Genomic DNA, 13702 nt, shown 5'->3' with positions numbered 1-13702 from the left:
TGGTTGAACCGGCTAAATCAGGGGTCTCAAACTCAAATTACCTGGGGGCCGACACAAAATGACCAAAACAGACAGAAAAATGACCAAAAAGACACAAAATTCATAAAAAAAAATACACAAAAACTAAAAGTACACAAAGTTACCAAAAAAGACACAAATTTATTTTAAAAAGACACAAAATGATAGAAAAAAGTGATTAAAGGGACCTTCAACACACAACATGGTAAAGTGCAATTCATACTCGCATTAAACTTTCATATCAAGGTGGGGGCCACAAAATATCGTCACGAGGGCCGCAATTGGCCCGTGGGCCACGAGTTTGAGACCCATGGTCTAAATGATGGTCAGGCTTTCCTCTATTTCTCTGCAGGTGAAAATCCAGATTAAAATCTTTAGCTTCCACTATCTGCTGAACTCCCTGTCTTATTGGACTCTCAGTTCAGGAGAAAACCAAGCACAGTGAGCAGTGGTCATCCTTCAGAATGATAAGATTACACCAAACTAACTAACTCAATCAGATCCACATCAAGACTTCCTGGTCTTGTTGTCCTTATTTCCCCCCTCTGTGCCTGAGTGAACCTGTGAGACAGATCCAGCTGCAGGTAGCTGAGATTAATGACACGTCCTCCATCTTTCCTCACCTCACCGTACCGTCAGCCAGCTTTATGATCTGTACCAAACTATGATCTGTTTTACCTTCCACATATTCATTCACGGCCACTAGAAGAGCACATAAAACATCCTTCACACTCACCACACCGCCAGTATGTTCACATGATGCTGTCTTTGTTTTTGATGTATCACCACGACACACAAAGGGATGATTTCTTTTCAAATACTCTGTGAAATATCTCAACATCTGCTTCATGGATTGGTATGATATTTTTCAGACATTCATGTTCCTCTCAGGAGAAGTTTAGTTTATTAACAGCAGAACTAATGACATTCCCACCAGCTTCAGCTGTTGTTATTGTTAATGGGCTGATTAGCAATCAATAAATAATTAACAAAACTTTGCAAAAACCATAAACAAGACATGGTTATTGCATATAGTCCCACTAAAGATCCATATATGTACAAGTGCATCTCACTACATTAGAATATAATGGAAAAGTCAATTTCCAGTAGTTCAACATTTACATATTAAACATACTTTTTAAAATTGGTCTTTTGTAATATTAAAACATTTTTGAAACACTGAATTTTAGGTCTTCATTAGATGTAAGCCATAATCATTATAATGAGAAGAAATTAAATAAATGAAGACATGAAATGTTTCATTCTGTGTGTAATGGATCTGTATAATGTGTTATTTCCACTTTTTGAATTGAATTACTGACATAAATAAACTTTTCTATGATGTTCTAATTTATTGAGATGCACCTGTATACAGTCATGGAAAAAAATATTAGACCACCCTTGTTTTCTTCAATTTCTTGTTCATTTTAATGCCTGGTAAAACAGCAGATATCTAACCATTTTCCATGGTTTTCTTGATAATGATTTTGGTTATTATCAATAAAACCATGGAAAATGTCTAGATATCAGCTCTTAAATTAAACTCTTATCATCTATTTTTGTTGTTGTTATTATATTTGTCCAAACAAATGCACCTTTAGTTGTACCAGGCATTAAAATGTACAAGAAATTGAAGAAAACAAGGTGGTCTTATCATTTTTCCATGACTGTATGTTTGTAATATTTCAGCCCTTTGGAGGGAGTGTCATTCCTACTGATTTTTAACAAACAAACATTGATTTTGCCTCAAATGTTTGGGGGGTTTTATGTTACAGATAAGCTTATCTCATGATTTTATTTTTTTTTCTTCTTGTGTCTCGCTGTTTGCACACACACACCTTGTGCGTGCACGACTCCTCTTGCCTGGCTGAATGCTGTGTAACCATTCCAGCGTGAGATCACTGTGAGGTATGACTGTTGCTATATTTTTTACATATTCCCCCTCCCCTTATTCCTTTTCCCTTTCCTGCTGTCACTCTACTTTCAACCATTTCAAAACAAAGACTAAATGAATATTTGTCTTGTTTTTTGTTGTTGATTTGTGTGTTCTTTCTTTTTTATAAATGAGCAAACCAGCCAGTCTGGTTTACTTCTGCAAGAATGTTGTTTGTTTGTGCAGAGAAAGTCTTTCATTCTGCAGATATTGATCAGCTCTGTCTCTAACACAATGGATTTCTCTCTCTGTGATTGGTGCATTACAGTGGAAAGACTGAATCTCACTGTGAAAACAAACCTCAGGCCATTCATTCCTTGAGAAAAATATGTATCATCAAACAACATATAAATCTACAACAATGATTTTGCTAATCCTGCGTGACATATTTAGTTGGAGCCTATACAAAGACACATGTATTTAACTCTTCTGTTGTTTATTTCTCAGTAACAGCAATAATGTCCGTGGATCAGTTTGACCTGGGGCATTATAATTATCCAAAAGTGTCAGAAACTAAAAAATCCCAATAATCATTGTTTATATTTATTAATTACTCCATTAATAATTATTTCAATCAATATTTAGTGCAATGATGTTATTTACCTCTCACATATTATAGTTCAATGAGGATAATTCACTCGTTTTTTTTATTTAAAAAAAAATGCATGTTAAAACTTTTTTTATGTACATTGGAAAGACCTACATATAAAACACAATGGTTTTACATGACATTGATTTCTTTTTAATTTTAATTTTTTTTATTTTTTTTATTTATTTTTTTAAATACTTTTAACGATTTTTTTTTTAGATTTTTAAACTTTGAAATAGGTCAATTTGACCTGCAACATAACAGGAGGGTTTACCTTTGTGTAGCATCTTTGGTGTTTTAGCTACATGCTAAAAAAGCACCACTACAAAACTAGAAGATGATTTTGTTATTCCTAACCCTTATCCCTAAATTTGCTCAGGCAGGTGTGCTTTAAAAGGTTGTCGGTCAAACTGATTAACTTTAGTTTTTTAAATGTGCACTCTCATTTCTGAATTTGACAAAAATCAGTGAATATATTTAGCCAAGTTGGATCTAACTGCAGGTGCACAGTATTCCAGGACACACCCTCTAAACAGTCGTAGTTTGGTTAGGTATAAGCAACAAAACTACCTAGTTAGGTTGAGTCAAAAAAGACTATTACGTTCAGTTTCTGCACAAAGAATATGTGGTTAGATTTCAGAAACAAATGGTGGTTTGGATTGAAATAAGTACATTAAACTGAAAGTTATTTCAGGGTGCAAGTTGTGTAATAAAACAGGCGTATCATGTAGTCTGCAAGACTGCAGTTTAATCCTCCATTTAAGCGCTAAAGTCAGGTCAATTTAGCTTAGGAATAAGTCTAAACTAAACCTTTGTCTGGTGGTGACTCGAAAGGGAAAACAAAAACTCTCAATTTGTTTACAGCTTCTTCTTTTGCTGCCCCCAAGTGACCAAAACAATCAGCTAATACTTCTTCAACCTTGGATCAATCTACTTTAATGTTCTGCAGACCAAGTTCACATGAACACACCACTGCAGCTCACATATCAAACAGTGCTTTACTGCAGTCTACTGGGCAGAAAAGCATTTAAACAGCTGAATAGAATGCTCACAGGTGCTGACATTTCTGGGTGAAATGTGCAATATGGGACCAGTTGAAAAAGCCACTTGTGCTCTGAAAAAGATGCCAAGTGCACAAAGTAACATTTAAAAGAAGAAAGCCTCACAGAGAGATCAGTCTGCTGCTCTCTGTGCTCTGTTAGTCGTCCTACCCGGGCAGCAAAGGGCGACTGATCTATATTTTCACCTTCTCCAGTATGCTGCTCAGAGTGTGAATGAATGGAGTCACCTGAAATGAACCCACTTATAATACAGATTGAATTGCTGCTCCTCAGCCCTGAACTAAAAACTATTTGCTCAGTGTTGCAGAGCAGAGATGTAGCGGAGCTGTTTCACTGCTCTAATGCTGTTCTTCTCTTCTTTTCTCCTTTATATCTTTGTCTCTTCCTGTCCTTTTTGTATATTTTTCTGTTTCTTTCTTTCTTCCACGTTTCATCTGTAAATGTCACCAAATGAATATCTGTCACCTTCTTCAGAGGAAGCTGCGCTGGGATATGTGAGGCTCACCTTGTGCATCCTCTATTACTGTCATAGAGTTTTGCAGTTTTGGTGCACTCTTAAATTTCAGCTTGTTAAAATAAGCTGTGCATATTGAACCAGAAGGAATGCATTTACCACAGAAAAGCCAACATGCTTGTTTGTACTGATGCATTTCATGACATGCTAAAGTCGTTTTGGCAGGAAAGGATTAAACATTAAAGCAGAAGCATGCTCTATGTATGATAGTGTAGGAACAGAGCATGAAGCAAACACATTTCAGGTGTGAAACGGCTGCAGAAATCCTATTTCCAGCTCCTAACGCTCCTAAACATTGTAAGCATGTGTTTTTAAATTGTATTTGCCACATTTGCTAATTTTCGGAATAGAATTTCTTGTTTTGCATCTTGTCGGCTTATGGTGATGGCACACATTTTCTGCTTTTCATGAAGAAATAATAGATTATCTCAGAGATAACATTACTTAACCCTTTGATGCACAACATATAAACACCCCCTCTAATGCACAACATGGGTCAAAAAATACCAGCATTCATTTCCTTCATGTTATTTAATGCTTGTTGTGTGTTTCTGTGCTCTATCTTCTGATATCAACTTATTTTATGATTGAATATTCCAAGTATTCTTTAAATATCTTGTTTTTGATAACAGCAGATAACTATTTCCTCTCATACTTAATGAAGAAAATAAGTTTTTGTGTTATTACATAGCTAACTACTTCGCTAAGTAGCTTGCTAAGCTAACTACTTAGCCAAGAAGTTAGCTAAATATTTAGCTTAGCAAGCTACTTAGCTAAATACTTAGACAAGAAGTTAGCTAAGTAGTTAGCTTAGCAAGCTACTCAGCCAAGAAGTTAGCTAATGGTTAGCTAAGCAAGCTACATAGCTAAATACTTAGCCAAGAAGTTAGCTAAATAGTTAGTTTAGCAAGCTACTTAGCTAAAAAATGGATATGGGTCATTTTTGACCCATGTTGTGAGTAGTGACACAAAAAGGGATTTTATTCAAAAATGAATAAAGGAAAACACAAGATTAGGATGTATGCTGATCAAAAACAAACTAATTGAGGAAAACCTGGAATACTGAATGATGAAAATAATTTATTGCAAAGATATAGAACATAAAAACTCTGTCGGGTCACTTTAGACCCATGTTGTGCATCAAAGGGTTAAATGAAATTGTTTAATTTAGAAACCTTGCAGGTGAAGTACCAACACATTGGGTTGCTTGTGTTGGAGGTTCTTGACTGGATTACCTGATTGTTTGTTTTATGACAAACTATGATCTGGGGCCAGTTGCACAAAGATACGATCCATACCAACCGTCTTACTTTTGATCTGATCCTACTCAGAAATAAAAACTGATTTAATTGTTGTCTTAAAAATAACATCTTCGGCTTGATTTTAACAGTGACACCAAACACAAGAAAACACAACTCAATTCATAGTTTCATAACAATTATTTAAGGAACAAGTTGTAGTTTTAGTCCTGCTTAAGATGGTGAATAACTTTGGCCAGAGTCAAAACTTTTATCTTTGTGAAACCGGCCTCTGCGCAGTTCAGCATCATATTGTAAACATCTGCTTTTATGGAAAGCAGTCGTCAGCATGTGTATTAGAAACAACATACTGTATGTAGTGGGTTGGAGTAATTCAAACATTTGCTGTTAATTTGACAAATTAGCCTGTTGGCTAGTTAACAAATCAGCTGTTTTCTTCTCAATCTACAATTTTGTATCTCTTTTTTGTTTTGTTTTTTGGAGTAGCAATATTTACTGTCTCATAGATACTGGATGTTTTCCAGTGCAGGTCCCCAAAAGTGGGACAAGTCACAAACATCCTCTTCTGTATATTGAACCCTCTGAACCCCAAGCAGTTGTTTTGTCACAATTGACTTATTGTGGCTTTTCACTGCAGTCCTGTGGAAACAGCACAATCACAACTAGAACTAGACCAAATATGTCAAATATGTCTTTTGTGCAGTATTAGACAGTTCTGTGTCAGCAGCCTGCAGTTCAGTTGAAGTTTTGCTGAATTTTTGTTATGTGACTGTTGGTCTCAGACAAGTCATTCATGGCTTCACAGTTGCTCTGAGGAGCCCAGAATTTAATGTTTTTGACGGGATCTGGTTTGTGCATGCGATTTTATTTTTAGGGGATTTTTAAAATAAGTCATGTAGAATACTTTTTTTTTTTTTAAATCAAATGCCACTTTTTTCTTTTCTTTTTTTTCATTTCTCGCATATTTTTTTTTAGGACTGTCGGATATTTTAAAATCTTATGACAATTTGTCTTTTTTATAGTTTCCCTCTATTATATATTGTGCAAATTTGGAGAAAATGTCTTGTCAAGGGTCAGAGGGTGACACCTTAAAACCCAACACATTTTTCTTATTAGTGGTTTCAGTGTCTTGTGATTGTCTAAATGCTTTTTTAGCATCTGTTCCATTCTGGCAAATATATTTCTAATTTCAGTTTTTTTGACAGCAAAAAAACAATGACTTGAAGATACTTAATATCAACTGGCCACAATGCCAACTTTCAGCTTCAGATCGAAAAAAAAAATGTAACATCAATACTGGCCTTCAATAACTCTTATTAGTTTATTTCTAAATTAAAAACCTTTCCACTGGATGATATGTGATTGAGAAGATGTTAAGCTGGAGATGAGTCCAGTCTGCTGCTACAGTATGTTCCTATAATTCCTCATGGTCCCTGTCCGTCAGTCACACTGTTCCTGTCTGGTGTTGACAGATCTGCTCTGGCCTCGGCTCACCAGGGCCAGCCGCTACCCAAAACCCTCAGCGTGATGGAGAGCACGCCACAGGTCCGCGGCATGCACACCATCATCAGGTCAGAGAACACACACTCACACCTCACAACTAACGTCTACATAGAGGATACGTGAACATTTGTCCTGTTGGGAGGAAGCAGCAGAGGTGGAGGAGTCCTGACTCTCCCTCTAACACAGAGGAGAGGACTCTTATCATCTTCTTTCCCGTGTTTTTCATCCTCTTTGCTCCTGACCTCTGTGTGTGTGTAGGAACAAGGAGACGAACAGAGATGAGTTTATCTTCTACTCCAAGAGATTAATGAGGCTCCTGATAGAGCACGCCCTCTCCTTCCTGCCTCTCAAGGTGAGTTTTTTTGTGTTTGTGTTTGCAGATTATTAACCGACCCGCTGCTTCCTTTTTAAGGTTGAATCTTGTTGGAATATAAATAAAGTGCCGTATCTATTCTCTAGTGTTAAAACGGCTAGGGTTGTCAAAAGTATCGATACTAAAACATTGTATCCGGATACGATACTCATTTTCAAAAGTATCGTGTTAGCTAGCAATTAAAGGCTGACGTCACATTAATGATTATAAACAACGTAAATAGTTCTGTTCATTTTTACATGTTTCATTTTTCTTGTTAATAAAAATATTTCTGTTAGATTTTGGGGTCTTTGTTTTTTTCCTTGTTCCATCGAAAATGGTATCGAGTATTGAATATTTTCCTGAGTATCGGTATCGAGTTGAACATTTTAGTATCGTGACAACCCTAAAAACGGCTTTGAGTTGCTTCTCTTGTGTGTTTTTGTAACCTACAGGTCCACTGCTATATTTGTTAAAGTGACAGGAGGATTTAGTGACTTATGGTGGTTTTAATTCCCCTTTTTCTTTCCCCTTTGTCTTTTTCTCCTCTGTCCAGCCGGTGTCTGTGGAGACGCCTCAGGGTGGCGTCTACAACGGCAAGAGGCTGAGCGGGCAACGAGTGAGTCTGCTTCTGTGTTTCTGTTCACCTGGTTGTTATTAAAGTAACAAGAACTTTTCTTTTTAATCACCAAGCTCAACTCTATGTTCAATTTGACAGAGGCAGATCAAGAACTATTAAGAAAACTAAAGTGTGAATACAAATAAAATAAGTTTTAGATGGAAAGTAGCAACATTACATGTTTGTACACAGCTAGTAAAAGTAAATTTTTCTTTTTTTATAAATAGAAATGAGAAAAACAACATATTGTGCATAACAAGATTTAAAACAATTTTAAATTGAAAATAACAATAAACAGTCATAAATTCCTTGTGTGTTTTTGTAATGATAGATCACAGGTGTTTCTATCCTGAGGGCCGGAGAGACCATGGAGCAGGCTCTGATGGCCGTGTGTAAAGACATCAGACTGGGAAAGATCCTGATCCAGACCAACCACGACACTGGAGAACCAGAGGTCTGTCACTCCACTCTGTCCATGACATCTGTGGTTTTCTTTCAGTTATCTGCTTATATTTGTTGTTTCTCAAGAACATGTCATAGAGCAGTCTAAAGTTCATGTAATACTTCAATTCATTGTACACACACTTCTGGAGCAGGATTTTCTTGCTTTAAATCGTACATGATCCTTTATTGTGTTTTTTCTAGATTTTGGTGTTGAGACTTCCAATACGAATTAAACCCTGGCATTTTGTCGTTTTGTTTTTTCACCTTTAGCATAAAATACCTCGACAATAACTGATAAAATCTAACTGTTTAAATACTATTGAGATTCATTTGTCGAATATGGATAATAATGATTTGAATCTTATTTTAACTTTGGATTTTTATTACAAGGATTTAATGATTTTGTAACAGCTGGATAGAGGTAGTGAATATCAGAATAACTGGACCTTTTTAATGTTATGTCTTTTTAAGGCTGTCTTGTCTCTTCCTTCAGCTCCACTATCTCCGTCTGCCCAAAGACATCAGCGAGGACTACGTGATCCTGATGGACAGCACCGTGTCTACTGGAGCTGCTGCCCTCATGGCGGTCAGAGTGCTGCTGGTGAGTCTACAGCTGTTTAAAAACACCTACCAATGTATTTCTACATGCTCATCAAACCTGTACAAACCCTGTGTTGTGTGTCCCTGAAGGACCACGATGTGGCGGAGGATAAGATCTTCCTGCTGTCTCTGCTCATGGCGGAGATGGGCGTCCACTCGGTGGCCTACGCCTTCCCTAAAGTCCGCATCATCACCACGGCCGTAGACAAGGAGGTCAACGACCAGTTCCACATCATACCGGGCATCGGTGAGCAGACACAAAATGACTAAAAAAAGACACAAAATGACAGAAAAAAACTCAAAATGACAGAAAAAAACTAAATTACTAAAAAAAAGAAAAAAACTGTTCCTTCTTCTGCATCTGAAGCATGTAGAGATGCAACGGCTGTAATTTTCTTGGTCAATTCCAATCTTTAAAAGTCTAACTTGCCAAAAATTTGCTTTTGTTTTTGGCTGATTCTTATTTTCTCATACACAAGTTTTCCTTAATGGAAAATTCAGTTCTATGTTCGTATTAAAACATTGACTGTTAAATAACTTTTCTCACTCTCACACTGGGCGTACACGTGTGCCAGTTTCAATATGATGCCGGGGCAATAATGCAGCTGGAGTTGTCAAAAATTGCTTGAAATTAAATTGAATTACATCTAACCAAGCTAGCTACCTTGCTAACAAAGAGGTTATTATTGTTCGTCTGACAGAACAGTCAACTTCTTGGGGTGTCTTTTAGTCCAGCCAATCGCTGAGCAAGAAACTTTTAAGCAACCAATATGTTACAGATAACTTTGACAGAAAAACACACTGGGCACTTTGGCTTCACGGTGCAGGCCCAGAGGTTGCCACATTGTTCTCCTTGACTTTTCCTCTTTTTAGCCTCCCTGTACTCAATCAGAAAGCAACATAGTGTCCATGGAATAGTTTTTAAACCCTAAAACACACTATTGAAGTCTTCAAACTAAAACAGCAATGTTTTAGATTTTTAAAAAAGCATAGTTTTAATCTCCATTTTAAGGGTTCAGGTATGGAGCAAACTCCATTATGTCCCGAAACCTCTCAACCAAGGTTTGTTTTAGTTTTTTCCCGATTCAGTCGAGGCCTGGATCTTGTTCAATTATCTGAAGCAGCCTAAAGGAAAGAACACATAAAAAAACTGCTGTTTTCTCACTTTATCTGTTTCTTTTCCCTCCTTTTTTCTGTCTGTTTCCGAAGGTAATTTTGGAGACCGTTACTTCGGCACCGACGCTCCGTCCGACTGGTGTGAGAGTGATGAAGGGATGGACTTCTGAAAGAGAGAGAGAGAGAGAGAGAGAGAGAGAGAGAGGAGCTGTGAGGATGAGGAGCGTTCTTAAAGAAGCACTTAGTGAGATGAAGACAGTGGAGACTCCTTCATCCCTCAGCGCTCCGACCTGGTGACGCTCTAATCAAACTGCTTCCTGTCGGCTCTGAGAGCTAAGTGGAGATTTCTCATTGGTGCCATTCCCGTTTCAGAGTTTACAGAAAGTCTCAAAGTGTTCCACGTCCTGCAGGACGTCTGTCGCCTTCGACTCATCCACTCGTAATTATTCCACTGCAGTTTAAAAAAAAAAAAAAAAAGCTGCAACTTGAGCTACATATTGAGAAAAATGCTTGAATTTAATGTAAATAATGTTGCCAGTAATGTGTGTTTATTGTGCCTGAAGCTGCAGGCTGTGAAGTTTGAATTCAGTCAGTTTTTACAGGAAGAGCCTTAAAAATCTTGGAGTTTCTTTCAGGATTTTGCACAGTGAGTCTCTTTGCCTTCAGATATTGCAGATAATTAAATAATTAAAATTAAGCTGGGGAGATCAGGCGAGATAAGATAAAAATATGTACTTTATAGTGTTCGGTCAATACACGTAGAATCAGTGATTATCATTTATTTTGCACACAAACAGAAAATAACGCCTCATCTTTACAGACGAGTCTCTGTCTCAAGTATTGGAGGTTTCAGGAGGATTTCCAAAGTTATATATCATATCCAGCAGCGTACTGTGATTCTAGTTAATAATTCTTAGTGTATTACAGCTTTGATCCAGCTGTCTGTACTGTTTCATGGTATCTCAGGCAACTTTCACTGAAAGGAACAACAAGGATTCATACTTGAACATATAAGACTGACTGATGATTAAGGGGAAGCAATCAAATGTTGTTTTTTATTTTGTTTTATCTGTTTAATTTGTTTAATTTTGTTTTTATCTCAGTTGTTTCCAACACAATTACAGTCGTTTTATCCATTTTATTTGTTAAACTTACATGTTTCCAGCACGCTCAGAAGAAATAGTTGTAGTTTTTTTAACTCTTGTGCCTCAAAGTTGCTCCAAGAAGAAAAAAATCTATATTATTATTATTTTCTACTTTCACTGAGTAAAATCTTTAAATTAACTTAAGTCCTGATGTCAAATACTGCCAAATAATTATTTTTGGGGGGATATTGCCACAGTTGCTTCCAAAAAACCTGAAAAAATATAAATATTTTCAGTGCACTAAATAATAGGGGGATTTTTTTACAGTATGGGATTTGTCCATTTTTAGCAACAAAAGTGATTTTAATCCATTAAAATTTTTGTGCATCACAAGATTTAAAACAAACTAAAAAATCCCACTTGTCCTCTTCTTAAAACTTCTATAAAAATACTATATATTCATATTCATATTATTTTGTACTCACTGATTTTTAACCAACACCAGTCTTGACCATAACTACATAAAATATTCCTTAAATTTTCAGAATTTTAAACCTTTAAATACCAGTTTGTTCACAATATTTCTAAGTGTAATGACATAATTTGAATTATCTTCTGCATATTAAATGCTAGAGGATTTTTTATTCTAGTCTGTGATGTGTCAATAATTGCAAAAACATAGATTTGGATGCATTTTAATTGTTGGTTCAGTGTCAGTTTACGGCTCTGACTGACTGTATTTTGGCTGCATGGTTTATTACAGAGTTATAACAGAATCTGCAATATTAAGTATGAAAACATGAGATAAAGTAATTCTTGCTAAATGCATTAAAGCCAAAATGAGGCACAAGGGTTAAAAACATTGAGCGTCATCACTACATTACAAAACCATATTTAGCTTAGCTTTAGCTGCTAATTAAGTCAAGTTATAGCGCTGTACTGCATTGCTTGATACACTTAACGTTACAATGATCACTTTTTATATTCCAGGAGACTGAATGACACCAAACTTTATTAATGTCTCATTTAAAACTACAAAACTACAGCACTTGTGTCATATTTGGAGACTGACATATTTTACTGGATATAATATGCAGAAACGGACCCTCCTCGTTGTGGTGACCTTGTTTAAGCAGCTGCTTTTTTATGTTTTAATTTATTTATTATGTGTTTTGCAGGGATTCTACAGCTTCACACATTTGTTTTGCATTGCATCAGATCCATTTATTCAAGTTACATAAGCAGTATGTTATTGTTTTAGTGTTTATTACGCTGATGTTCTGCAGAAATGTTCACTGTGCAGATTATATCAGTGTAACAGGTTTATTTTGACTCATTTAACTTGCATTAATAATAATATCTGCATCCATTCCAGGTGCTCCGAAGCATTAAGTACTTAAGTAAAAGTAGCAATATCGCAGTGTAACAAATACTCTGTTACAAGTGAATGTCCTGCATCTAAACTCTCAGTATGCAGAATGACAAATGTGCAACTGCAAACTAATTTTTTTTTTACTATCAATTAATCTGGCACTTACTTTGATTAAATAACATTAATAATAATAATACAATGTCAGCAAATTTTGAAAAATGTCCATCCTGAATTCATAGAATCCAAGATGATGCCTTTAAATGACTTAATTTTTCAGTCCAAAGCCCAAAAATATAAATTTTAATGTGATATAAAAAGGAGGAAAGCAGAAATCTGCAAATTTGAGACTAATTACACGCATAACCTGCAAGTTTTGCATGCAAAGCAAAATTAGCAAAATTGCTTGAAACAATCGAATGATAATTAAGGTTTTGATTGTTTTTCTAAAATTATCTTTTAAAATCTCAAAACGTTTAGTGGAGTAATCATAGCAGCTCTAATTATATTATCACAGGGTTCCCACAGTCATGGAAAACCTCAAAAAAAAAAAATTATCCAGTTTCTGAACCTCATTGTCCAGACCTGGAAAAGTCATGGAATTATCTAAACTTGAACATTTTGGAAAAGTCATGACATTTTTTTTGTGTGTAATGAAATAATTTTTGCAGAAATCTCCCACAGATAACCTCCCAATTAATATAAAATAAGGGCAAATTAATTTTTGGTTGCTGTTGATGTAACTTGCATTGTGTTTAAGTTTTACATTAACTATCACATACATTTATTAATCTTTGTTCTGGTGTTCTGTCTCCCCCATTTTTGAGTTTACAATTTCTCTGATACTGACAGAATTTTTGTATTTTCTTGTTTAAGTCGACAAACTGATTTTGCCGCATTGTTTTCCAGACTTGCGACCACTTTTAAATTGTATTATGGGGCCTTGAAAAGTCTTTGAAAAGTTTTGAAATTTTGTCAAGTAAAATGTGTAGAAACTCTTGTAATAGATTATAGTTTGTGATGCATTCGTGTGTCCATCACTTTAATGTTGCAGCTCGTAAAGTTTGAGCTAATTATCTTATAAACTGCATGGTAGTTATGTCAATAATATTGCATCACAATTTATTCATTGATTTCTATTTTGTATTATAAATCAGAACCTGCCATAGCAGATAAAGTGGTCAGATTAATATAATGAAGAAAAAAACTACAATATTTGCTTTGAATGAAGATATTCAAA

The 13702-nt window shown here is 35.7% G+C and overlaps 1 protein-coding gene across 2 annotated transcripts in view; it reads left to right on the top strand.

Annotated features, from left to right (window-relative positions):
• The window catches only part of si:ch211-243j20.2 (uridine-cytidine kinase-like 1), a 33542-nt gene extending 20119 nt beyond the window's left edge, over positions 1–13423 (top strand). The window contains exons 8-15 of one of the 2 annotated variants that reach the window (XM_059355993.1): positions 4076–4095; positions 6847–6945; positions 7136–7229; positions 7786–7848; positions 8180–8302; positions 8786–8893; positions 8983–9139; positions 10102–13423. In XM_059355993.1, the coding sequence (XP_059211976.1) occupies positions 4076–4095; positions 6847–6945; positions 7136–7229; positions 7786–7848; positions 8180–8302; positions 8786–8893; positions 8983–9139; positions 10102–10178 (741 nt within the window). In that variant the 3' untranslated portion in view covers positions 10179–13423. Of the gene's footprint in view, positions 1–1909; positions 1927–4075; positions 4096–6846; positions 6946–7135; positions 7230–7785; positions 7849–8179; positions 8303–8785; positions 8894–8982; positions 9140–10101 lie in introns of both variants that reach the window. The other variant, XM_059355994.1, reaches the window with a different exon arrangement.
• Positions 13424–13702: the final 279 nt, after the last annotated feature.

This window comes from Centropristis striata, chromosome 18 (assembly GCF_030273125.1).
Source record: "Centropristis striata isolate RG_2023a ecotype Rhode Island chromosome 18, C.striata_1.0, whole genome shotgun sequence".
NCBI lineage: Eukaryota > Metazoa > Chordata > Actinopteri > Perciformes > Serranidae > Centropristis > Centropristis striata.
Note: the sequence above shows the minus strand (reverse complement) of the source record. Positions and strands in the feature narration are given on the sequence as shown.